This window comes from Zalophus californianus, chromosome 3, assembly GCF_009762305.2.
Source record: "Zalophus californianus isolate mZalCal1 chromosome 3, mZalCal1.pri.v2, whole genome shotgun sequence".
NCBI classification, from domain to species: domain Eukaryota; kingdom Metazoa; phylum Chordata; class Mammalia; order Carnivora; family Otariidae; genus Zalophus; species Zalophus californianus.
Window position 1 is genome coordinate 80,322,791 of NC_045597.1, and position 26,114 is coordinate 80,348,904.

The window sequence follows — 26,114 nt, forward strand, 5'->3', positions numbered from 1 at the left end:
TATCCAGCTGTGGCTGGTGCCAGTTTGTTCCAGAAGGGCAGTTACACAAATGTGCAGGGGCTTGGGGTTTATGGTAAAGCACAGCAAAAAGCTGGCATCCAAGTTAGCTGCCCTCAGTTTCTGTCTCTGCTCATATGCTAATGAATGGGGCAGCACAATGGTGCCTGCTGGCTCTTCTGTCCCCTGAGAGACAGGGCCACCTCTCTCAAATGCACTCCAAGAAGGGGAAGTGTCTCTCCCAGCATGATACAGGGGATCCTCAGAGCATGCTGTTGGCTCCCTGGGCTACGCCCACCAGGCATGACCCCAGCAATGGTGTGGACTTCTAAAACTTCAGAATTTCAGCTCTGCTGCTAGTAAAAACTTGTGATAATCAGCCCCTCTCATTTTCCAGTCAGTGGTTTAGGGGAAGTGTTTTTCTTGAGCAATCCCGTGTGTGCTGCTTTATCTCTTTCTCTCCTCTCTCCTTGATCAGGGCTCCCTACCCTGTGAGCCCATGATTCTTTTCTCCCCCAAATCACATCTCCACAACTCCTACCTTCCACAATGTGACCTCTCTTCTCCCTCTAGTTGTGCAGTTTGTTCTCTCAGTCCTCCAATCGATTCCTGGGTGTTCAGAATGATTTGATAATTATCTAGCTGTGTTCAGGGAACAAGGCAAACCATAAGGTCCTCCTACTACTCCACCATCTTAACTCCTCTCTCCTCTTATTGTAGTCTTTGTTTTAAAGTCTATTTTGTTTGGGGGCTCCTGGTTGGCTCAGTTGGGGGAGCATGCAACTTTTGATCTTCGGGTTGTGAGTTTAAGCCCCATATTGGGTGTAGAGATTACTTAAAAAAAATAAAATCTTTGGGGCACCTGGGTGGCTCAGTTGGTTGAGTGTCTGTCTGCCTTTGGCTTGGCTCGTGATCCCAGGGTCCTGGGATCAAGCCCTAGTCCTGGGATTGAGCCCCACCCGCATCGGGCTCCCCGCTCAACAGAGAGCCTGCTTCTCCCTCTTCCTCTGCCCATTCTACCCCACCCTCTTGCGCGCGCGCTCTCTCTCTCTCCCTCTCAAATAAATAAATAAAATTTTTAAAAAAATAAATAAGTAAAAGATAAAATATTTTTAAAAAAATAGTCTATTTTGTCTAATGTAAGTATTGCTACCCCAGCTTTATTTTTTTCATTTCCATTTGCATGAAATGTCTTTTTTAATCTCTTTATTTTCAGTCTCTGTGTTTTAAGGTCTGAAGCAAGTTTCCTTTAGGCAGCATATAGATGGGTCCTGTTTTGGTTTTGTTTTGTTTAATTCATGTAGTCACCCTTTGTCTTTTCATTGGAGGATTTAGTACATTTACATTGAAAGTAATTTTTTTAAAGATTTTATTTATTTATTTGACAGAGACACAGCGAGAGAGGGAACACAAGCAGGGGGAGTGGGAGAAGGAGAAGCAGGCTCCCCACTGAGCAGGGAGCCCAAGGTGGGGCTTGATCCCAGGACCCAGGGATTTGACCTGAGCCGAAGGCAGATGCTTAACGACTGAGCCACCCAGGCACCCCAAAAGTAATTTTTGATAGGTTATAATTATTGCCATTTTCTTTGCTGGTTATTTTTGTAGTTCTTTATTCTTCTCTTGTTCTCTTTCCTAGCGATCTGATGACTTGCTTTGTTGTTATGCTTGGATTCTTTGTTTTTGTGTGTCTATTACAGGTTTTGGATTTGTAGTTACCATGATGTTCCTAAATATCACCCTAGGTTTATAACAATCTGTTTCAGGTTAATGGTCACTTAAGGGCAAACACATTCTAAAAGCCCAATTTTACTCCCTGCCGACATGTTTTATGTATTTGACATCACATTTCACAGCTTCTAATTTTATGCATCCCTTAACTAATTATTGTAGATATAGTTGATTTTACTACTTTTGTCTCTTAGCCTTCATACTAGCTTTATAAAAGATTACTGTATTTATTATATGTTTGCTTCTACCAATGAAAATTTTTCTTTCATAATTTTCTTACCTCTATATATGGCCTTTTCTTTTCCACTTAAAACAATCCCTTTAACATTTCTCGTATGGCCAGTTTAGTGGTGATGAACTCCTTCAAATTTTGTTTGGGAAATTCTTTATCTCTTCAATTCTGAGTAATGATCTTGCTGGGTAAAATATTCTTTTTTTTTTAAGGATTTTTTATTTATTCATTTGAGAGAGAGTGAGAGTGAAAGCATAAGCAGGGGGTAGGGCCAAAGGGAGAGGGAGGAGTGGACTCCTTGCTGAACAGGCAAGCCTGATATGGGGCTTGATCCCAGGACCCGATGATCATGACCTGAGCCGAAGGCAGCTGCTCAACCAACTGAGCCACTCAGGCACCTTTGAGTAAAATATTCTTTTTTTTTTTTTTTAAGATTTATTTATTTTGAGAGAGTGAGAAAGAGAGAGAGAGAGAGAGCGCGCACACATGAGAGGGGGGAGGGCCAGAGGGAGAAGCAGTTTCCTCGCTGAGCAGCGAGCCTGATGCCGGACTCGATCCCAGGACTCCAGGATCATGACCTGAGCCGAAGGCAGTCGCTTAACCAACTGAGCCACCCAGGCACCCTTGAGTAAAATATTCTTGATTGTAGGTTTTCTTCCTTTTAGCATTTTGAATATATCATGTCATTCCCTTTTGGTCTGCAAAGTTTCTGCTGAAAAATCAGTTGACAGCCTCGTGGATGTTCCACTGTACGTAACTAGTTGCTTTTCTCTTGTTGCTCTGAAGATTCTCTCATCTTTATTTTTGTGATTTTAATTATTATGTGTTTTGGCATGGATCTTCTGGGGTTTATTTTATTTGGGGCTTTTGGTAGCTCCTGGACCTGGATGTCTGTTTCCTTCTTCAGGGTAAGGAATTTTTCAGCTATTATTTCTTTAAGTTTTCTGCCCCTTTCTTTTTCTTCTCTTTCTGGGACCCCCATAATGCAAATGTTAGTACCCTTTTTTATGAAATTTGAGAGAGAGGGCGCACACGATTGAGGGGAGAAGCAGAGGGAGAGGGAGTTGCAGACCCTCCAATGAGCAGGGAGCCCGACAGGGGGCTCCATCCCAGGATCCTGGGATCATGACCTGAGCCAAAGGTAGACATTTAACTTACTGAGCCCCCCAGGCGCTCCTAACGTTAGTACCCTTGATGTTGTCATAAAGGTCCCTTACCTACCCTGTTAAAATTTCCTTTTCTTTTTGCTGTTCAGTTTGAATGATTTCAACTATCCTGTCCTTTAGATCACTGATCTATTCTTCTACATCCACTAATCTACTAGTGGCTCCTCTAGTGTATTTTTCATTTCATTTATTGTATTCTTCAGCTCTGATTAGTTTTTTATTATTTTCTATCTCTTTGCTAAAGTTCTGAGTTCCTCCACTCTTCTCCCAAGTTCAGTGAGCATCTTTATGACCATTACTTTGAACTCTTTATCAGGTAGATTGCTTACCTCTGTTTTGTTTAGTTCCTTTTCTGAGGTTTTGTCTTATTCTTTTGTTTGGAACATATTTCTCTGTCTCCTCTTTTTGTCTGACTCTTTGTGTTTTTCTCTATGTATTAAGTAGGTCAACTATGTCTCCTGGTCTTGAAAGTAGTGGCCTTAGGAAGAAGGTACAATTTCCCTGTGGTTACCAGAACCAGGCACTCCAGTGATGTCCCCTGTATGATTTCCATATGCCCTACTATTGTGATTGGGCCATGACTGCTGCAGGTGCAGTGGTAGGCAAGACTGACCATGAGGCCTGGCCATGACTGGTGTGGGTGTGCTGTTGGGCCAGGGTGGCCTTCCTTCTGTGAGATCAGGAATTGCTTTGGAGGGGTTGTGTTCCCTGCTGAGGCTGCCCACTGCCTGCAGCAGAGCAAAAACTGCTTTTCAAGGGGTGATCAGTGTTAGCATGTTAGATGTAGATTGTCAGAACTGGTGCCCATCAGCATCAAGTGAACTAGGCTGAAAGAGGGTAAGAAAAATGGCACCCATCAGTCCTTCTGTTCCCAGAGAAAATTTCTACAGATCCCTGTCCCTCTGGCACATGCCCTAAAATTAGTCAATAAGTCTTCACTTTTGGCCCAGGCCCTTTTCACACTGCTGCCTCTGTGTTGGGTCTTGGAGGGAGTGAGATTGTGTGCAAGACCTTTAAGAGTAGAGTCTTGGTTTCCTCTAGCCCTCTGGCTCTCCTGGAGTTAAGCCCCACTCATTTTCATAGCCAGACATTATGGGGGCTCATCTACCTAGTTCAGATCCCCAGGGCAGGGATTACCCAATGTGAAGCTTGAACTCTCACTCCTCAGGGAGTACCTCTGTGCCAGTGACATACCTCCTGCTTATGGGTTGCCAAGCCAGGAATTTGGTTCCTGATTAGACGGTGTGTTTGCCCCTCCAGTGCTGTGGCTTTTTCTTCATGTCTTCAGCTGTGGAAGAGCTGTTCTGCTAATCTTCAGGTCATTCTCAGAGAGAGTTTCTCTATACATAGTCACAGCCCTGTTGTTTCCATGGGAGGAGGTGAGCTCAGGATCTTACTACTCGGCCACCTCCCATTTTTCTTGGAATTCCATATTTATAAAGGCGTCATTTCCCCAAGAAGACATAAAAATCTTGGCTTTCAATGTGCCTAAAAACAGAGCATCAAAATACATGATGGATAGAACTGCATGGAGAAATAGATGAATCCACAATTACAGTTGGAAGTTTCAACACTTTTATCAGAAATGGATGGATCCAGCAGGCAGAAAATCAGTAAGGACATAGTTGAACTTAACAATACCATCATTCAACTGGATATAATTGACATCAATAGACTACTCCAACCAACAATAGCAGAATACACATTCTCCTCAAGATCACATGGACTGTGGGGTGCCTGGGTGGCTCAGTCAGTTGAGTGTCTGACTCTTGATTTCAGCTCAGGTCATGATCTAAGGGTTGTGAGATCAAGCCATGTGTCAGGCTCCATGCTAGAGGTGGAGCCTGTTTGGGATTCTCTTTCTCCCTCTCCCTCTGCCCCTACCCCTTTCTAAAAAAAAAGATCACATGGACCATTCACCAAGATTGATCACATTGTTGGTCATAAAATATACCTTAACAAATTTAAAAGAATAAAAATTGTATGTCTCCTCTCAGATCACAGTGGAATTAACCTAGCAATCAATAACAGGAAGATAACTGGGAATTCCTAAAATACATGGAGATTAAATAGTATATTTCTAAATAACATATGGGTGAAAGAAGAAATCTCAAGAGAAATTTAAAAATATTTTGAACTAAGGGAAAATGAAAGTACAACTTACCAAATTTCTGGGATGCAGCAAAAACGGTACTTAGAGAAACATTTATAGTGTTGAATGCATAAATTAAAAAATTTAATATCAATCATCTAAGTTTCCATGTTAGAAAACTAGAAAGACAAGAGCAAATTAAATCCAAAGTTAGCAGAGGAAAAGAAATAATAAGATTTAGAGTAGAAATCAATTAAATTGAAAAGCAGATATTAGAGAAAATCAATAAAACCAAAAATTAGTTCATTGAAAAGATCAAACAAATCAATAAGCCTCTAGCCAAGCTAAGAAAAAAGAGAAAAGATACAAATTACTAATATCAGAAATGAAAGAGGGGACATTACAGATCCCATGGATATTAAAAGGATAATGAAGATATACTGTGAACCACTCTAGGCCCACATATTTGATAGCCTAGATGAAATGAACTAATTTCTGGAAAGACACAGTCTGCCAAAAATCACAAAAACACAAATAAACAATCTGAATAGGCCTGTATGTTTTAAAGAAATTTAATCAATAGTTAATAACCTTCCAAAACAGAAAGCACTAGTCCCAGTTGGGTTCACTGGTGAATTCTACTATATATTTAAGAAATAAGTTATACCAATTCTCTATCATCTCTTTCAGAGAGTAGAAGCAGAAGGAATTCTTCCTGACTCATTCTATGAGGCCTGCATTACCTTAATTCTCAAACTAGACAAAGACATTGCAAGGGGAAAAAAGAAAAAAAACCACTACAAACCAATAATTTACAGGAACATAGATGCAAACATTCTCAACAAAATATTATCAAATTTAATCTAACAATAGGTAAAGCAAATGGTATACCACAATCAAATGGATTTATCTCAGGTTTGCAAGACTGGTTCAACATTCAAAAATCAATTAGGGGCACCTGGGTGGCTCAGTCATTAGGCGTCTGCCTTCGGCTCAGGTCATGATCCCAGAGTCCTGGGATCGAGCCCTGCATTGGGTTCCCTGCCCCGCAGGGAGCCTGCTTCTCTCTCTCCCACTCCCCCTGCTTGTGTTCCTTCTCTTGCTGTGTCTCTCTCTGTCAAATAGATAAATAAAATCTTAACAAAAAAAGTAAAAAAAATTAAAAAACAAAAACAAAAATCAATTAATATATTTCATCACATCAAAAGTCCAAAGAAGAAAAATCACATGGTCTTATCAATAGATGCAGAAAAAAAAAAATTTTTTTAAGATTTTATTTTATTTATTTGAGAGAGAGAGAGAGAGAGAGAGAGAGAAACAGCATGAGAGGGGAAAGGGTCAGAGGGAGAAGTAGGCTCCCTGCTGAGCCGGGAGCCTGATGTGGGACTCGATCCCAGGACTCTTGGATTATGACCTGAGCTGAAGGCAGTCGCTTAACCAACTGAGCCATCCAGGTACCCTAGATGCAGAAAAAATTATTTGACAAAATCCAACACTCATTTATCATAAAAACTCTCAGTAAACTAGTAATTGATGGTAACCTCCTCAACTTGATAAAGAATATCCACAAGAAACCTATAGCTAACATCATACTTGATGGTAAGAAACTCAAAGCTCTCCTGGTAAGATCAGGAACAAGGCAAGGACATCTCTCTCTCCACTGCCATTCAACATTGTTCTAGAAGTCCTAGATAATACAATAAGATAGGAAAAGTAAATACAAGGTATGGAGATTGGGAAAGAATAAAACTGTCTTTGTATGCAGATGATATGATTGTGTATGTAGAAAATTTGAAAGAATTGACAAAAAACTAATAAGCATTATAGCAAGGTTGTAGGATATAAGGTTAACTTTCAAAAGTCAATTACTTTTTTACGTACCAGAATGATCAAGTGGAATTTGAAATAAAAAAAAATACAATACCAGGAGCCTGGGTGACTCAGTCAGTTGGGTAGTCTGCCTTCGGCTCAGGTTGTGGTCCCAGGGTCCCGGGATTGAGCCTGCATCAGGCTCCCTACTCAGCGGGGAGTCTGCTTGTCCCTCTTCCTCTGTCCTCCCTCGCCCCATTCGTACTATCTCTTGCATACTCACTCTCTCAGATAAATAAATAAAGCCTTTTAAAAAAATACAATACCATTTGCATTAGCTCCCCGAAAAGATGAAATATTTAGATATAAATGCAATAAATTATAAGATCTATATGAGGAAAACTACAAATCTCTGATAAATGAAATCAAAGAACTAAATATATGGAGAAATATTTCTTTTTTTTAAGATTTTGTTTATTTGAGAGAGAGAATGAGATAGAGAGAGAGAGAGAGCATGAGAGGGGGGAGGGTCAGAGGGAGAAGCAGACTCCCTGCTGAGCAGGGAGCCCAATGCGGGACTCGATCCCGGGACTCCAGGACCATGACCTGAGCTGAAGGCAGTCGCTTAACCAACTGAGCCACCCAGGTGCCCCTGGAGAAATATTTCACGTTCATGGATAGTAAGACAATATTGTCAGTTCTTTCCAATTTGATCTATGGATTCAATGAAATCCCAATCAAAATCCCAGCAAGTTGTATTTTTGATATGGACAAACTGCTTCTTAAGTTTATATGGAGAGGAAAAAGACCCAGAGTAGCCAACACAATATTGAAGGAAAAGAACAAAGCTGGAGGACTAATGCTACCCAACTTTAAGACTTACTATAAAGTTACACTAATCAAAACAATACTGTATTAGAGAAAGAATAGACAAATATATCAATGAAACGGAATAGAGAGTCCAGAAATAGACCATCATAAATATAGATCAACTGATCTTTGGCAAAGAACAAAGGCAATATGATGGAACAAGACTGTCTTTTCAATAAATGGTGCTGGAACAACTGGACATTCACATATTAAAAAAGAGAGAGAGAATCTATACACAAAATTTATAACCTTCACAGATATTAACTCAAAATGGATCATAGACCTAAATGTAAAACACAAAACTTTAAAAATCCTAGAAGAAAAATTGAAAAAAATTTAAATAACTTTTGGTTTGGTGATGACTTTTTATTTTATTTTTTTAAAGATTTTATGTATTCAGTTGACAGAGAGTGAGAGCAAGCACAAGCAAGGGGAACAGCAGAGGGAGAGGGAGAACCAGGCTCCCCACTGAGCAGGGAGCCCAATCCCAGGACCCTAGGATCATGACCTGAGCCAAAGGCAGACGCTCAACTGACTGAGCCACCCATGTGTCCCAGGTGAAGACTATTTATTTATTTATTAAAGATTTTATTTATTTGTCAGAGAGAACACAAGCAGGCAGAGCAGCAGGCAGAGCAGGCAGAATGGGCAGAGGGAGAAGCAGGCTCCCCGCTAAGCAAGTAGCCTGATGTGGGACTCGATCCCAGGACCCTGGGATCATGACCCGAGCTGAAGGCAGACATTCAATCGACTGGGCCACCCAGGCATCCCATGGTGATGACTTTTTATTTTATTTTATTTTTTTAAAGATTTTATTTATTTATTTGAGAGAGAGAGAGAATGAGAGATAGAGAGCACGAGGGAGGAGGGTCAGAGGGAGAAACAGACTCCCTGCTGAACAGGGAGCCCGATGTGGGACTCGATCCCGGGACACCAGGATCATGACCTGAGCCGAAGGCAGTCGCTTAACCAACTGAGCCACCCAGGCGCCCATGGTGATGACTTTTTAGATATAACACCATAGATATGAATTATGAAAGAAAGAACTGATAAGCTGAACTTCATTAAAGTGAAAAACTTCTGCTCTGTAAAAGACACTGTCATGAGAATAAAAAGACAAGCTCATAGGTTGCAAGAAAATATTTGCCAAAGACATATCTGATAAAGGACTGTTATCCAAAGTATACAAACAACTCTTAAAACTCAACAATAGCAATCTGATTAAGAAATGGGCCAATGGCCTTAACAGACACCTCAGAAAAGATATATAAATGGTAAATGAGCATAAGAAAAGATGTTCCATACGCTATATTATCAGTGAAATATAAACTAAAACAAAAGTGAGATACCACTATACCCATAACAGAATGGTCAGAATCTAGAACACTGACAACACCAAATGCTAGCAAAGATGTGGAGCAACAGGAACAGTCATTCGTTGCTGGTGGGAATGCAAAGTGGTATAGCCACTTTAGAAGACAGTTTGACAGTTTCGCAAATGCTAAATGTACTCTTACCGTAAGACCAGCTATCTCACAGCTAGCTATTTACCCAAAGGAGTTGAAAACTTATAACCATACAAAAAGTTGCACACAGTTGTTATAGCAGCTTCATTCATAATTGCCAAACTTGGAAACAACCAAGATGTCCTTCAGTAAGTGAATGGATAAATTGTGCTACATCCAAACAATGGAATATTATTCAGTATTACAAAGAAACGAGCTACTGAGCCATGAAAAGACATAGGGGAATCTTAAATGCATATTACTAAGTGAAAGAAGACAGTCTAAAAAGGCTACACACTATATGATTGCAATTATATGACATTCTAGAAAAGGTAAAACTATAGAGACAAAAACATCAGTGATCTCCAGAGGTTGGATGGGGAGAGGGATGAACAGGTGGAGCACAGAGGAGTTTTAGGGCAGTGAAAGCATTCTGTATAGGGGTGCCTGGGTGGTTCAGTCAGTTAAGTGTCTGACTTTGCTCGGGTCATGATCTCAGGGTCCTGGGATTGAGTCCTGCATGGGCTCCCTGCTCAGTAGGGAGTCTGCTTTGCCCCTCTTCCTCTCCCTCTGCCCCTCCCCTTGCTTGTGCTCTCTCTGTCTCTCTCTCAAATAAATAAAATCTTAAGAGAAAGCACTCTGTATAATACTATAATGGTGGATACATGTCATCATAAATTTTTCCAGACCCATAGAATATACACCACTGAGTGAACCCTATTGGACTCTGTGTGATCATGACGTGACAATATAGGTTCATCAACTGTAACAGATGTATCTTTCTTGTGGGTTATGTTCATAATGGGGAAGACTGTGCATATGTAGGAGCAGGGAATATATGGGAAATCTCTGTACCTTGCTCTTAATTTTGCTGTGAATCTAAAACTGCTCTAAAAAATAAAGTGTAAAAGTGACAACAGTAGGGACTCCTGGGTGGCTCAGTTAGTTAAGCGTCTGCCTTCGGCTCAGGTCATGATCCCAGGGTCCTGGGATTGAGTCCCATGTCGGGCTCCTTGCCCTGTAGGGAGCCTGCTTCTTCCTCTACCTCTGCTCTCCCTGCTTGTGTGCTCTCTCCGCCCTCTCTCTGACAAATAAAATCTTAAAATAAATAAATAAATAAATAAATAAATAAATAAATAAATAAATAAATAAAGGTGACAACAATAATATCTATCTTATGAAGATTAATGAGTTAATAAGTGTAACACAATTAGAATAATGCCTGGCAGGTTTTGCTTTGTCACAACCTGGAATGAGGTGCTACTGGCATCTCGTTGGTAGAAGCCAGTCATGCTGCTAAACATTCCCTCCCAACAAATAATTATTTGGTCTAAAATGCAAATAGTATTGAGGTTTAGAAAACATCCTGTAATGCTTCTGAGGTACCATGATGTGGATGGTCTGACCTAGGGAATGAACGTAGCTAAAGAAGAGAGAAGGACTTAAACTTGTGGCTCTCCAACATACTCAGGATTCCTAAGAAAGATAATGACTGAGGAGTGGCTAGTGAGGTGTAAGATCACCAGGAGAATATGATAATACGGAAGACAGAATAGTGTTTCCAGAAGGTAGGAGAAAAGTGACCAATAATAACACTTATGGTATCAGAATATTTTCCAAAGATTATACTGTAATTCATTTACTATGCACAATAACTGTTAAGTAAGTATTATTCCCAAATTATACATGGTGAAACTCAGGCAGGGGTCTACAATGTCAAATGCTGCTGAAAAGTCTGAGATTTGACTGTTGCACCTGGTAAAGTAGAGTCACCCACTGTGCCGAGAGGTTTCAGAGGAATGGAATGTGGGGATAGACATCTGATTAATGTGGCTTAAGGAGATATCAAATGAGCAAATAGAGACAGAAAATATAGACAATTCTGGTCTCTCTGTTTCTCTCTTTCTAGTAAAGAAATAGCTAAAAGACAACGTTGGTCTAGGAGGGTTTTTTTTCTTTTCTTTTCTTTTTCTTTTTTTTAAAGTGACAGTTTCATCAGCAGTTTGTTTTGTTTTGCACATGGATATAGTTGAGTACAGATCAAGTGACTGACCACTTGGGAAGGTGACTAGTTAACTGCAGAAGCAAAGTGCTTGGAAAGAAAATGCTATCCAGGGGGTTGGCCTTAGAGGGGATCATTGGCAATTCATTCTTGTAACAGGAGGGAAGGCTACATATGGTATTAGGTTAGTTGATTTGGTGCTGATCGAGTGAGGCAGTTTTATTCTGATTGTGTCTTTTTCTTCATTGAAGTTAATAAAAATTGACATTATTGGCTATGAATGAGGTGGGGGGAGTGTTGGTTTGAGGAGAGAGAAAATAGTCTGAAATTGTCAGGTGAGAGAAATAATTAGGGGCTGAGGTCCTACCACACATTTGTGTTTGTAAATTTAAAGAGAGGTGAGAAAGTTATTATGGGGCGGGGGAAAGAAGAGTAAAGAAGAGGGAGAGCAGGAGAGGGAGCATAAGCTCATGTTTATATTGGCACGAGAAATTTGGAGCTGGGATTTTTGCTGAAGGAGAGGGGAAATATTCTCCAACTTGCAAGGGATCATGGAGAATGTCTCTGTCTCATCCTCAAGTCTGGTGACACATGGGATGTAGGAAAAATGTCCACCTCTAGGGAGGGCTGTTGGGGAAGCAATCTTCAGAGGAAAACAATATTGCAGTTAAAGCAGGAAAGTGAAGATGTTCAGAGAAAAAATTAAAGATAGGGGATTTTGCTGATGACAGAGAGTGAGTTTCCAAGCACTCAATAAAAGGCTTTAGAGCAACTGAGAGGGGTATGGGGAATTGGGTCAGACTCAGGAATTTATAGAACTCTATGGAGATTAGAGTCTGGGTGATTAGAATTTGGATGGTAACTAAGGTAAATAGGGATTAGTCTTGATGGTATTTTATTTTTAAATTTTTGGACAGTTTAAAAATTTTTAAGGCATAATTTACAAACAGTAATACTGACCCTTTTAGTGCACAGTTTACCAAGTTTTGACAAACACATACAATTGTGTAGCCACCGCCTCAGTCAGAATATAGTTTCATCATTCCGAACATTTCCCTGTGTCCCTGTGTCATCACCCCACCCCCCAGCTCCTGGCGGCCACTGATCTGTGTTCTGTAGTGCATTCCTTTTTATTGCTGAGCGTATTTTATTATATGAATGTCACACTGTTTACCTATCACTAGTTGGACATTTGAATTGTTTCCATTTTTTGTTGATTACAAATAAAGCCCCTATAAACATTTGCCTATGGTTTTTTCTGTGAACACAAGTTTTCACTTCACTTGGATAATTAGGAGTGAGATTGCTCTTCTTAAGTGAGCATATGTTTAACCTCATGAGAAACTACTAAAATGTTTTGCAGAAAGTGAATTCATTTCTTTTTGACACTCACTGAAGAGTGCATGCTCATGTCCCAGGAGAGGTACTGAGCAGACCTGAGTAGTTTAGCAGACACTGTATGGCTCACAAATATTAAAATATTTGCAATCTAGGGGCACCTGGGTGGCTCAGTCGTTAAGCGTCTGCCTTCTGCTCAGGTCATGATCCCAGAGTCCTGGGATCGAGCCCCGCATCGGGCTTTCTGCTCGGTGGAGAGCCTGCTTCTCCCTCTCCCACTCCCCCTGCCTGTGTTCCCTCTCTCGCTGTGTCTCTCTGTCAAGTAAATAAAAATAAAATCTTAAAAAAATAAAAAAAAATTTGCAATCTGGCCCTTTACAGAAAATATTTGTTGACCTGTGTTATGGAGTATGGTCCATAGGAGTTCAGAATTTCATAAGCAATTTCATGGAGTCCTTCTCCGAGGCGAATAATCAACAGCATAATTATTTTATAGAACGGGATAATCTTATCAGTAAATATAATAAAAACCTTGCTGTTGAAACGGGCAGAAACAAATGTTTTCACGTGTTCCAATTACTGGGAAATATCTTCTTATTCAATGCTATGCATAAAATCTACAAGTTTTCATTTTTCCATAATCATTGAGAATTGAGCTGGATATTTAAAAGAATACGGATATACTCCAAATCATTCTGTTTTCACACGCTGGGTGCACACATAACAATTTTTCTCACAAGTGCAACCCAACAGTCCGCTAATTTAGAAGGATGGGAAACCGCATTTCGCGAAGCCTAGGAGGTAGCTTGGCTCCACAGCTCATTTAATATTGTGCTCATGCGCATGCTAGTTATCGTGCCGTTGGCGCCAATAATGCGCAGGCGCGTTGGTTCCGGCGCCGGCCTTTGCGGAGGGGCGGGGCTTACAGCTGGCGTCTCTGCTTGTAACTGCGGCTGGTGGCAGCGCCATTTTGAACGTGCGGCTACCCGGGCCGTGAGTCCTATCAGGCAAGGCAGCGGGCTAGGCGAACTAGCCGTCTTCTCTTTTCCTTCTATATTCCGTTTCTCTAGGTATATACAGAGATACGGTATAGCTCCAGAATTATATCCGGTATCTGAAGTGAACTCACTAAGATGATGTTAAGAGGAAACCTGAAGCAAGTACGCATTGAGAAAAACCCGGCCCGCCTTCGAGCTCTTGAGTCCGCGGCAGGCGAGAGCGAGCCGGCGGCCGCCATGGCCCTCGCGCTGGCGGGGGAGCCGGCGCCACCTGCTCCCGTGCCCCCGGAGGACCACCCCGATGAAGAGATGGGATTCACCATTGACATCAAGAGCTTCCTCAAGCCGGGCGAAAAGACGTACACGCAACGCTGTCGCCTCTTCGTGGGGAACCTGCCCACAGACATTACGGAGGAGGACTTCAAGAGGCTCTTCGAGCGCTACGGCGAGCCCAGTGAGGTCTTCATCAATCGGGACCGTGGCTTTGGCTTCATCCGTTTGGTGAGTGTCGGACCTGGCTGGCGGGGGTGTGAGGGGAAGGGGGCGTGAAGCGAGGCCCCTGAGAGGAGCCCGGCGCCGCCGGCAGCGGTCCACGTTACTCAGCCGCCTTGGAGAAAGCCCTTGTCCCAGCTGCGGCCTTTGCTGTGGCCTGTGAAAATCGCGGCGCCTCCCGTCCTTATCTTTCCCGCCGCGCTGGATTGTCCTTTCACCCAGAGCGGCGTTTTAGCCGGGTATTTCCGATTAGCCGGCTCGGTTTCCCATCGCTCCGTGGTTGCTGTCGCCAGCGTTTTCTGCTCTGCGCGCGTCCGGCTTCGATTGCCCCGCGCTACATAGGCTACGGCTAACCCGGCCCAATAGGTTTTAGTTCTCTGGTTCCAACAAGGGTCAGGAACGTTTTGGGGTGAGACTTCTTGCAGGCACAATTGTGTTAAGGGAAATGAATTAGATACGAATTTGAATGGAAGCTTGGGTCTTACCAGAAATATCATTGGGCATGGAGGACCAACCAGCGGACTCGCTTCTTAAAAATTTTCCAAATCATCTCCTTGATTGCAACCAGACTTGCATGTTTAACGGTAAACCATTTTGTTTCTCCCTCACCTCAGCGCAGCCCACCTTTAACTGCCTAGTTCTTAAACTCTGCAACATTGGGACGGTGTTGAATTGTTTCGTATCTATGTAGGATGCTCTCTTCCTAAACATTCTGGACGTTTCCACGTTTTTGGGGGTGTGTGTGAATTATATACTGTTCTATATTTTACGTGCACATTTTAACGCTAGGAGAGTACACATTTTATACTTTTTAGTCTAAGTCTTAAAAGTTTTCCAATAACATGCAAAAATTGTGCCTCCCTTACATTTTTTGTTTTAATTCACATAGCGGGGGTTTACTCTTATAGGCCAAAATATCTACTTTATTCAGTTTTCCTATGTGCTTTGTGGTGAATTCCATCAGTGTCAGTTATACAGCTTTATTGTAATTCGTATTTAGATGCTGGATTTTTTTTTTTCCAACAAAATATTTTTCTTGGAGATATTTTTACACAAGGGCTTATTTGTGTTGTGTTACCTTTCTAGTTTGACCCTCAAATTTTATGTGCATGGCAGTTTGTGGAAGCTTTCTTATTGGAGTTTTAACATTGAAAATCGGGTTCTCTTCATGATTGGCCAAGGCAAAACTTTAATATGTAGATAGAACTGATTGTAATTTAATGACATTGTATTTTTTAGGGAGAACATTTGACCATTTAAAATCTAAATGGCTTCAAGAGAAGGGTAAATCTTCATAGAGTATTAATAAGATCTGGAAATTTCCTTAAAATTGAAGTTAAGTAATCAGTGCGTTTTGAACATAAAATTATAAATATCTTTTGGACGTTAGAGAAACAGTCTGTCATTTGGTAAAATTATTTTTTGATATAATTCCAGAAGTTATGTTAAAGGAACTTAGGTTTCTACAATGAAGTATTTTAGGCAATTTTTAGTAAACTTTCCAAAAAGATGTTATTTAACATTTTCATACTCTTTAGCGTCTGGCACCCTGTTGGTCTGTTCTAAAGTTGACATTCTGAAGGAAGAATGGTAGGACTGCATTTCCTTTTGTTTGGGAAGCTTTACACTTAAAAAATAAGCCAATAGTAAACATTTTGACGTGGAAAAATCTTTTTCCTTCTATCTTTAAAGCTACTCATAATCCTTTTTTTCCTTTAGGGTTTTAGCCCTGTCCAATAGAACTTCTGCAATGTTGGAAATGCTATGTCTATGTGCTGTCCAATGTAGTAGCTACTAGCCATATGTGACTGTTGAGCACTTGAAATGTAGCAATTGTGCTGGAGGATTTAAACTTTAAATTTTACTTACTCTTAAATTTAAATAGCTACATGTGGCTAGTGGATATTTGCTTTTAGTTTCTTTTAAAAAACAGTCTATGGGATTATGAAATGGGGAGTTGAGAAGGCCCTTGTCTGCTCCTTTGGGATATGCTCCTCCAAACCTATCATGCTGTATTTTTTGTGTAGGAATGTTAAAAATATGTCAGTGGGAAATTAGAATTTAGCTTACAAGATTTGGCTTTATGGATAACTTTACTGTTTAATCTGAGCTCTATGATTAACAGGTACATTTAAAAGCCTTAAATATTTCTGAGCTCTTATATATGTAGAATTTCCTCATAAGGTCCTAATCCATGGTACATTAGGGTTGAAATAGACTGTGTTTAATTTAGGTACATTTTGTGGAATTTTAGACCCAAAAGCTTTTTTAGGTTTCGAGTGGTTACATTAGATTGGCTAAATTAACTGAGAAGTTGTGCATTTTTTAAAAAGGTTATTTATTTATTTAAGTAATCTCTATACCCAGTCAGGGGCTCGAACTGACAACCCTGAGATTAAGAGCCACATGCTTCTCAGACTGAGCCAGCCAGGAGTCCCGATGGTGCATTTTAAACCTAGTTTAATATAGTTAAAACTGGTGTAAGTTTGACCTGAACTCTCTTTCTGCTTTTATCTCCCTCCTCCCCTACTTTTTTAGCTTTAGTAAACAAGACTTCTGAAGCGGTGATTCACAAAACTGGTTCCTTTCCAGCAGATTCACATTTCTCACTAGTGTACGCAGATGGCCACTTATATTATTTTCCCTACCACTCAGGCTAGCAATGCCGACTGACCCTAGACCATCTCAAAAATTGTTAACTGAGAATTTGTTAGAAATGCAAATTCTAAGACCCCACCCTAGATTAGATGTACTGAATCAGAAATTATGGGCTTGGGGCCCAATAGTCTTGGGTTTTAATTAGCCCTCCATGTTATTTTTATGCTTGCTAAGGTTTGAGAACCACTCTTGTAATCAAAGAGTTAAAAATCAACTGAATTTACACTAATTTAGCCATTGCGGACTAAACCTTCTCCCCTTTTTTGTTTTTAATAATGAAATGCTGTGTGCTTCTTAATGGAATGTCAAATACTGGAGAAGATGTAGAATCTCCTTAGTGGGCCTGTCCAGCCTATAATTTAAAGTGCTCTTTTAGTTCAGGTAATTTTCTTATTACAATTTTAATTCTAGTGAAAGATTGCCCCCTAACACATTAAATGTAGTCACTGTTAAACTTGGTGTGATTTTTCCATAGCAAACCATACTGTACACATTTTGTAATTTGAGGTTTTCATTTAATATCTCTATGACATCGTCTCGTATCATTAGATTGATTTTTAATGACCCTATTGTATTTCACAGTGTGAGTGGACTGCCAGTTACCCAGTCAACTTTCTGTTGATTGACTTGAAGGCTATTTCCATTTTGCATCAGTGGATTTCCTTGTACTTAATTTAGTACTCTTGCAGTGGTCAGTTTTAACCGCTAGCGAACAATGAGAAAAGATCAGGTGCTTTGAAAGAGCCTTTTGAAAGGGTCCAGTGGACATCATGAGATCCTAATTCAAGTGGTCTCTATCTTGGGGTAGTCACTTAGTTTCTTGTTATTTTTTGTATTCCTTTAAGTTAAAAGTCTATAGTTTTACTTTTTATGCAGGGACACTAGCTGGAAGGAGGGACTTACGGTGTATTGGTAGAGATTATGAATTCTTTATAGATCTGGGGGCGAGTTACTTCAACCTGTCTACGCTTATTTCCCCATATGTGAAGTGGGGATAGTAACAACCCACTTTGTAAGATTGTTGATGAGGATAATGAAAGCTTTGTGTGTGTGTGTCTATTTATATAGGTATATATGTATATTTATATAAAATAATGGCTAGCATATAGTACTTAGTAAAAGTTACCCTGTTATCGTTATTCTGTGGCATGAAGTAAAGAAATCTTTGGTTTCATTTCAAACACATAATTTTAATTGATTTTACAGATAACTGTAGTACACATTTACAGCAGTGGTTCTTAAATGGGGTGGTTTTGCTTCCCAGGGGACATTTGACAATATCTCGAGACATTTTTCGTTGTCAAAAGTGGGAGTGGTTCTACTGGCTTAAACCTCCTATAATGCACAGGACAAGCCCCCCACAATAGGAATTATCTTGCCCATAATGTCAAGAGAGCTAAAGTTGAGAAACCCTGATGTAGAATTATTTAAAACCATGAAAAGTATGAACTTTGGAGAAAGATTATGGTATTGAAAATTCCTGACAGCATAAACATTTTATTTGGCCCAAAAGTACTAAAAATTGAATTCATTGCCAACTGTAAAAAAATTACTTGATTTAACATAAAAATTGGGATTTCCTGCTTCCCTTTGGGGAAGAAATATGTGATGTTGTGAATATACATGACTGAATCTGAACAGGAGATGCCCTCTGGAAGCACTCTTCAGTTTTATTTCATTTATTTATTTATTATTTTCTTAAGATTTTATTTTTAAGTAATCTCTACTCCCAGTGTGGGGGTTGAATTCACAACCCCGAGATCCAGAGTGACACGCTTTACCAACTGAGCCAGCCAGGCGCCCCACCACTCTTCGGTTTTAGAAAATCCTCACCAGGTTTTCTTTATCCTCCTACCCTTAAACATTTTACTATGAAAGAATTTCAGATATATAGCAATAAACATCCATAGATCCACCATCTAGATTGTCTTAAGTTTTGTTATATATGCCTTTTTCACTTACCTATTCATCTCTCTCTCTGCCCATCAGTTCTTGACTCTTTGAACACTTGGGCATGCTTGTCATTAACTAGAGTCCAGTATTATTTTTTGAGGTATTTGAAATCTGCATACAGTGAAATGCACAAATTATAAGTGTACAGTTTGGTGATTTTAGACAAATAACATTTAATTCAGATTCCTATCAAGATACAGAACACTATCATCACCCCCATGAAATTTCCTCATTCCTCTTTCCATTCCCAGTTATACCCAACAGCATTTTAAAAATCTACCTTTCAAAGTTGTTGGATTATATGACATACTAGGTACAAAGTACCTGTCCCTTGTTAGATATTTATTGAATGCTTGCAGATACTTTTAAGAATAATTAAAAAAAATTTAAGAGTAATTTTTATTTACTGATTTATTTTTGAGATTTTATTTTTAAGTAATCTCTGTACCCAAGCTGGGGCTTGAATTTACAATGCTGAGATCAAGTCACATGTTTTACTGACTTAGCCGGTTAGGCACCCCAAGAGTAATTTTTAAAGATAGCTGTTTTGAAAATCTGTAAAAAGGTTAGATTCATTTGTCTTTGTAAAATTAGTCCTGTAGATAGATTTTTGCATAAGTGCAGTAATTTAAATGTCATGAATATTTTAGGGATTGTATACGGATCTATTGTGACCTTAAGACTTTTTTCATAAGACAGTGTATTTGTTCTCTTACAAATGCATGTAAAACTTTCAGTTCTCCCTGGAGAGTTCTCACAACACAAAGAAAAAGAACATACCTATATTAAACTTGTCAGTTTGTTGATAATGTTTAGATGTCTATATTCTTGAATTCTTCAAATAGGAAGTTCCCTAGTGGTTTCAGCAATGAATGTATTTTCTAGTTTATAAATGCGTGTGCACTTGATTCTCTCTATAATGGAGAGAACTCTTATAGCCCATGATTGTACACGTTTGCTTCTCAATATAATGGAGAAATGTGTAGCCCATGAAAGTATTTCAGAAGTGGTTAACAATATCTGATAGTAGTTTTCATAGATGATATAAAAAAAAAAGAGAAGGGAATTTTTCTGGCATTGGAGAGGTGGGATGAGGTGAGATGTTTTATTAAGATATAAATATCAAAAGCATGGAATATGTGGGAAATTATTCTGTTTTCAATAATAGCTTCCAGTAACTGGTGCTTGGTCTCAAAAAGTAATTATGATTTTCTTTTAATATATGGAGGAGATTTAAAAAAGATATTGCTTCGAATATTTAATAGCTGGTAATTTCTGAATAGATAATCTTTTAGTGATGACTTGGGACATTGGGTATTTAAACATACTTATTTTTGAATAATTAACACAATGCGTGTGATACCAAAATTGAATGACACAAAAACAGTGACCCTAACAGCAGTTTTCCAAAAGCTACCCAGCTCTTCTCCCTAGAAACCACTATTTAAAATTATTTGTGTTACTATCATCTTTAAAAAGTGATTTTTCCTTCTAAAAAGGAATCCAGAACACTGGCTGAAATTGCAAAAGCAGAGCTGGATGGCACCATTTTGAAGAGCAGACCTCTCCGAATTCGTTTTGCTACACACGGAGCAGCCCTAACTGTCAAGAACCTTTCGCCGGTTGTTTCCAATGAGCTGCTAGAGCAAGCATTTTCCCAGTTTGGTCCTGTAGAGAAAGCCGTTGTGGTTGTGGATGATCGTGGTAGAGCTACAGGAAAAGGTTTTGTAGAATTTGCAGCAAAACCTCCTGCACGAAAGGCTCTGGAAAGATGTGGTGATGGGGCGTTCTTGCTAACAACGTAAGTTTTAAACATCTCATCATCCTTCTCTGCAGTTGCAAATGGGCTTCTCTCTGTTCTGAACTTCTGTCTTTCCTTGTACAGTTCATACTGTCTTGGCATATGGTAAGTAGGTGTTGAATAAATGTTCACTGAATATAAGTAAGAAATTTTTGTGTATCTCCAGGAGTCAGGAGTCATACTTCAGACTTCTGTGTATTGATTCATACTTGAATCTTAGAAATGTATTCTTTTACTATTTTCATTCAGCTGACTGAATGTCTATTATATGCAAAGGAAAATTTTAAATTTAAATAATGGATGAATGACATTTTAATCAACTTTTTAAATGCCTTTTTTTTTTTTAGTTTTAGCAGAACTGGATTTATTATGTATTGTTAGGTTGTTTACAGAATTTCTGGAAATTCAAGGGAATCAAGCTTTGATGCTATGCTTTCAACAGATACAGCTAAAAGAAATGCCCAACCTTTTCATGAGATTGATAAATGCATAATTTTCATGAATTAAAATGCCCCCAATTTTAAATGTAAAACTCAATGAGTTTTAGCAAGTGAATGTACTTATGTGACTTAAAATCACAATCAAATAGAGAACATTTTCATCATCCAAACAAGTTCCTTTGTGTTCTTTTGCAGTTATTCTCCACCCCTTAACCCTGTCCTACACAGCTATTGATCTTTCTGCTCTCCTATAAATTAGTTTTGTCTTTTCTAGTTATTTCATGTAAATGAAATAGTATGTACTCTTTTGTGTTCGCTTTTTTTTTTCTAAGATTTTATTTATTTGAGAGAGACAGAGAGAGAGCATGAGCAGGGCAGAGGGAGAGGGACAGGCAGACTCCCAGCTGAGCAGGGAGCCTGAGTCCGGGCTCCATCCCAGGACTCTGGGATCACAATCTGAGCTGAAGGCAGTCACTTAACTGACCTAGCCACCCAGGAGCCACCTGTGTTTCATTTCTTTGGCTTAGCACAATTTATGAGATTTCACCTATGCCATTGTATCAGTATTTTGTTCTTTTTTATGGCTGTTTTATTCTGTCATATGGACATAATCACAGTTTGCCCAGTGATCTAAGGGTGGGTGAATGTTCAGGTTGTTTCCAGCTGTTGGCCATTTTGAATAAAACTACCATGAACATTTGTATAAAGGCTTCTTGTGAACATTATGTTTTCATGTGGCTTGGGTAATATTTAGGGGTAAATGGCTGAATTTTCAACTTTATAAGAAACTGCCAAATTGTTCTCCAAAATGGTTGTACCATTTCACATTCCTACCAGCAATGATGAGTGGGAGAGTTCTGGTTTAGTTGCTCCATACCTTCACCAACACTTGATATTTTTAGTCTTTTGGATATTCTAGTGATAGGAGCATCTCATGATGAGTTTAAATTTTATTTTCCTAACTACTAATGATTAGCATCTTTTCATGTGCTTTTTGGCTATTTTTATATCTTCTATGAAGTGTCAAAATTTTTTGCCTATTTTTTAATTGGGAGGTTTGCCTTATTAAAACATCTGGATACAGGTCTGTTTTATGGTGATTTCTCCCAGTCTTTGGCTTGCTTTTTAATTTTCTTAATAGTGTTCTTCAGAAAGCAGAAGTGAAGTATAATTTATGATTTTTTTTCTTTTATGATTTGTGCTTTTTGGATCCTTGTATGAAATTTTTGCCTTTCCCAAGGTAGCAGAGTTTTTCTTGTGCTTTCTTGAGACATTTTATAGCTTTTTTTATTTATACCTGTGGTCCATTTTGAGTATGATGTGAGATAACACTTCATTTTTTTCCATACATATATCCATTTGTTCCAGCACCAGTCATTGAAAAGATTGATATCTCCTTTTTTATCTTTTTATCAAAAATCTTGGCAAGAAGAATCTGCATTATCTTTTGTTTCATTGGTCTGCGTGTCTATTATACCAATACTTTCTTTTAAGATTTTATTTTAGATATTATTTATTAGAGAGAGTGAGCATGTGAGAGCAGAACGGTGGGGGAGGGGGGTTCGGGAGCGGCAGAATGGAGAGGGAGAAGCAGGCTCCCGTTGAGCAGGAAGCCCCTGAGCTGAAGGCAGATGCTTAACCGACTGAGCCACCCAGGCGCCCCTTAAAGATTTTATTTTTAAGTAATCTCTGCACCCAACATTGGGCTTAAATTGACAACTCTGAGATCAAGAGTTGTAGTTGTATGCTTTACTGACTGAGCCAGCCAGGTGTGCCCCACACCAATACTGTACTTTCTTAATTACTTTATGCTAAGGTTTGAAATTAGGTAGTATCACCTAACTTTTTTCTTTTTTCAAAATTGTTCTGGGTATTCTTGTTTTGTATATCCTTACTTATTTTATCTATCTACCTGTTTGTTTCCCAATTTGAGTATAGTTAATGTACAGTGTTACGTTAATCTCAGATTATTTTTACTGATCTTATTTTATTATTCTTTTTTTAAAGATTTTATTTATTTGACAGGGAGGGACACAGTGAGAGAGGGAACACAAGCAGGGGGAGTGGGAGAGGGAGAAGCAGGCTTCCCACCAAGCAGGGAGCCCGATGCAGGGCTCGATCCCAGGAGCCTGGGATCATGACCTGAGCCGAAGGCAGACGCTTAACGACTGAGCCACCTAGGCACCCCTATTTTTACTGATTTTAAAATCAACTTGTCAATTAAAAAAATTCTGGGCTTTTGATTGAAATTGCCTTGAGTGTACAGGTCATTCTGGGGAATATTGACATCTTTACAATACTGACTTTTCCATTCCATGAATGTGGTGTATCTCTCCCATTTACTTAAAAATACTTGTAAGTAATAGTCATTAAACTGCTTGCCATATTAACATGCCTTTCCTTTCAGTTTGCCCACAACAAAGTTCTTGATGTTCATCCTTAGTCTTTACACTGCATTTAGTGTAAAAGTTCCTTTGTTGATTATTGTATTGATTCCTTTTCTCTCTGTTAGTAATAAAGTGTTTCCATTTGCTATATTGGTTGGGATCATTAAAATATTTTAGGGTTTGGGGGACTGGAATCAAAGACAATATAAAACATCTTGTTTTTGGCCCCACAGCTTAGTTAGGTGATTTGTAAAGCATTTTCAGTTTGTTTTGGACTGTTAACCATTCATGCTAAAGCTGTAATTCATGTTACATCTGTTTTACAGCACTGCCAATTTGTTCCTTCAGTGACTTTTTGGTCTTGTTCCTCTCGCTTAAGAGAATGCTTGCTCCCCACATCACAGGCCTTGTTCCATTTTATTCACCTTTTGCTAAGATGTTATCTTCTCAGAGAAGTAGTTTTATCTTCATATAGTCATCCCCTCTGCAGCGTCACTGATACTCTCCTCTCCCAGTTTATTTTTGTCATAGCATTTACTGTTTTAATTTGTATGTCTTTCTCTGCAGTAGAATGTAAGTTCAATGAGGGCAAGGGCTTTGTCTTGTTCAACACTATAGTCCTAGCACCTATGTTCTTTTTTTAATTAAATTTACTTTAAGTCCAGTATAGTTAACATACAGTGTTATATTAGTTTCATGTGTACCGTATAGTATTCAACAATTGTGTATCTTACTCAGTGTTCATCAAAATAAGTGTGCTCTTAATCCCCTTCACCTATTTCACCCATTCACACCCCTCCACCCCAACCATCTCTTTGTTCTCTGTAGTCTGCTATTTGGTTTGTCTCTTTTTTTCCCTTTGTTTTGTTTCTTAAATTCCACATATGAGCGAAATCATATGGTATTTGTCTTTCTCTGACTTAACTTTGCTTAGCATTATACTCTCTTAGCGTCTGTAGTCTCTTTGCTGGCCACAAAGTAAGCTAATAATAGTTATTTAATGAAGGAAGGAAGGAAATAAAGCAAGAGGCAAGGCATGTGGTTAGTATTTTTTCCACTGCAGGCTTTGATTAATTGGTATTTTTTTAAAGTTACATCCAGGCATTGGGAAATACTTGTCCTACAGGTAGCTTTTGGAATAATTTAAAAACAGTTCTGAGGGAATGAACAAGGTGTTGAACATTGTATTATCTGTCACTTCACAGTCATAAACATGTTGGATTTTCATAGCACTGTTCCATTTTTCAGATGAGAAAACCGGCTGAGAGATGTTAAGTAATTTGTGTAAGATTGCACAACTAATAAATGGTGGATTTTAATCTGACACCATATCCCTTGCTTTTCATTTTGTGCTACAGGTGGAATTTTTTATAGACTGTTCTTGCTCCGAACTTTGTTTTTAGTTAAACCTTTTAATGGAACTCAGGATGCTCTTTTCCCTGTTTGAATAGTTGGTATCAGCTGAAATGTAACTTCATGTAGAGGAATTTCCTCACTGCCTTATCTAAAGTGGGCTCCCTCTGTTAATTCTTTCTGGCAGCATTGTGTTTTTCCTTCTTAGCTCTTAAAATTATTTGTTTACTCATTCTTTTTCGTTTGTTTGTTTTGGTCTTTTAGAACACTTCAGGGATGGTTTTGTTTACTCTGATTCTCTAGCCCCAAGTACGGTCTTCTTGGTACATTTTGGGTAATCAAATATTTATTGACAGACTGACTGAATCTCAGCTATCAAGGATAATACAGGTGATTTATAGGATTGGTATCATAGGGATTTAGAACTACACAGGAATTGAGTAGGCATAATGCTCGCTGTTCACTACTTAAATTTCTCTCTCTAGCTTTTCTTTGTTTTCTTTTCTTAAAGATTTTTTTTTTAATTATTTGACACAGAGGGGCGGGGAGCACAAGCGGGGGAGCAGCAGGCAGAGGGAGAAGCACGTTCCCCGCTGAGCAAGGAGCCCAATATGGGGCTCGATCTTAGGACCTTGGGATCACAATCCCAGCCGAAGGCAGCAGCTTAACCGACTGAGCCACCTAGGCACCCCTGTCATGTTTTTTTTTTTTCCTAAAGACCATTATAGGTTAAATTAAATCAAGATACAGTGTTTTTAGCAATTGCTAACTGATACCCTAAAAATGATGTTGGGGTTGTTTCCGTAGAAGCAGAAAAATGTATTTTTCAATTTTTTTTTTTAAGATTTATTTGAGAGAGAGAGTGTGCACGAGCAGGGGGAGAGGGGCTGAGTGAGAGGGAGAAGCGGACTCCCTGCTGAGTGCAGAGCCCCACATGGGGCTCAGTCCAGAACCCCGAGATCATGGCAGGAGCTGAAGTCAGACGCTCAACCAACTCAACCACCAGGTGCCTCATGTGTTTCAATTTTAGTTAGAAAAAGACATTTTCGCTTTTTTTTTTTAAAGATTTTATTTATTTATTTGAGAGAGAGAGAATGAGAGACAGAGAGCGTGAGAGGGAGGAGGGTCAGAGGGAGAAGCAGACTCCCCTCTGAGAAGGGAGCCCGATGTGGGACTCCATCCCGGTACTCCAGGATCATGACCTGAGCCAAAGGCAGTGGCTTAACCAACTGAGCCACCTAGGCGCCCGACATTTTCGCTTTAAAACAACCTTTTAATGTTACTATATATGGT

At 39.3% G+C, this 26,114-nt stretch overlaps 1 protein-coding gene across 1 annotated transcript in view; it reads left to right on the top strand.

Annotated features, from left to right (window-relative positions):
• The first annotated feature begins 13,872 nt into the window (after nucleotides 1-13,872).
• Nucleotides 13,873-26,114, top strand: part of PSPC1 (paraspeckle component 1) — a 72,711-nt gene continuing 60,469 nt past the window's right edge. The window contains exons 1-2 of the mRNA XM_027588340.1: nucleotides 13,873-14,238; nucleotides 20,340-20,641. Of these exons, the coding sequence (XP_027444141.1) occupies nucleotides 13,873-14,238; nucleotides 20,340-20,641 (668 nt within the window). The remainder of the gene's footprint in view (nucleotides 14,239-20,339; nucleotides 20,642-26,114) is intronic.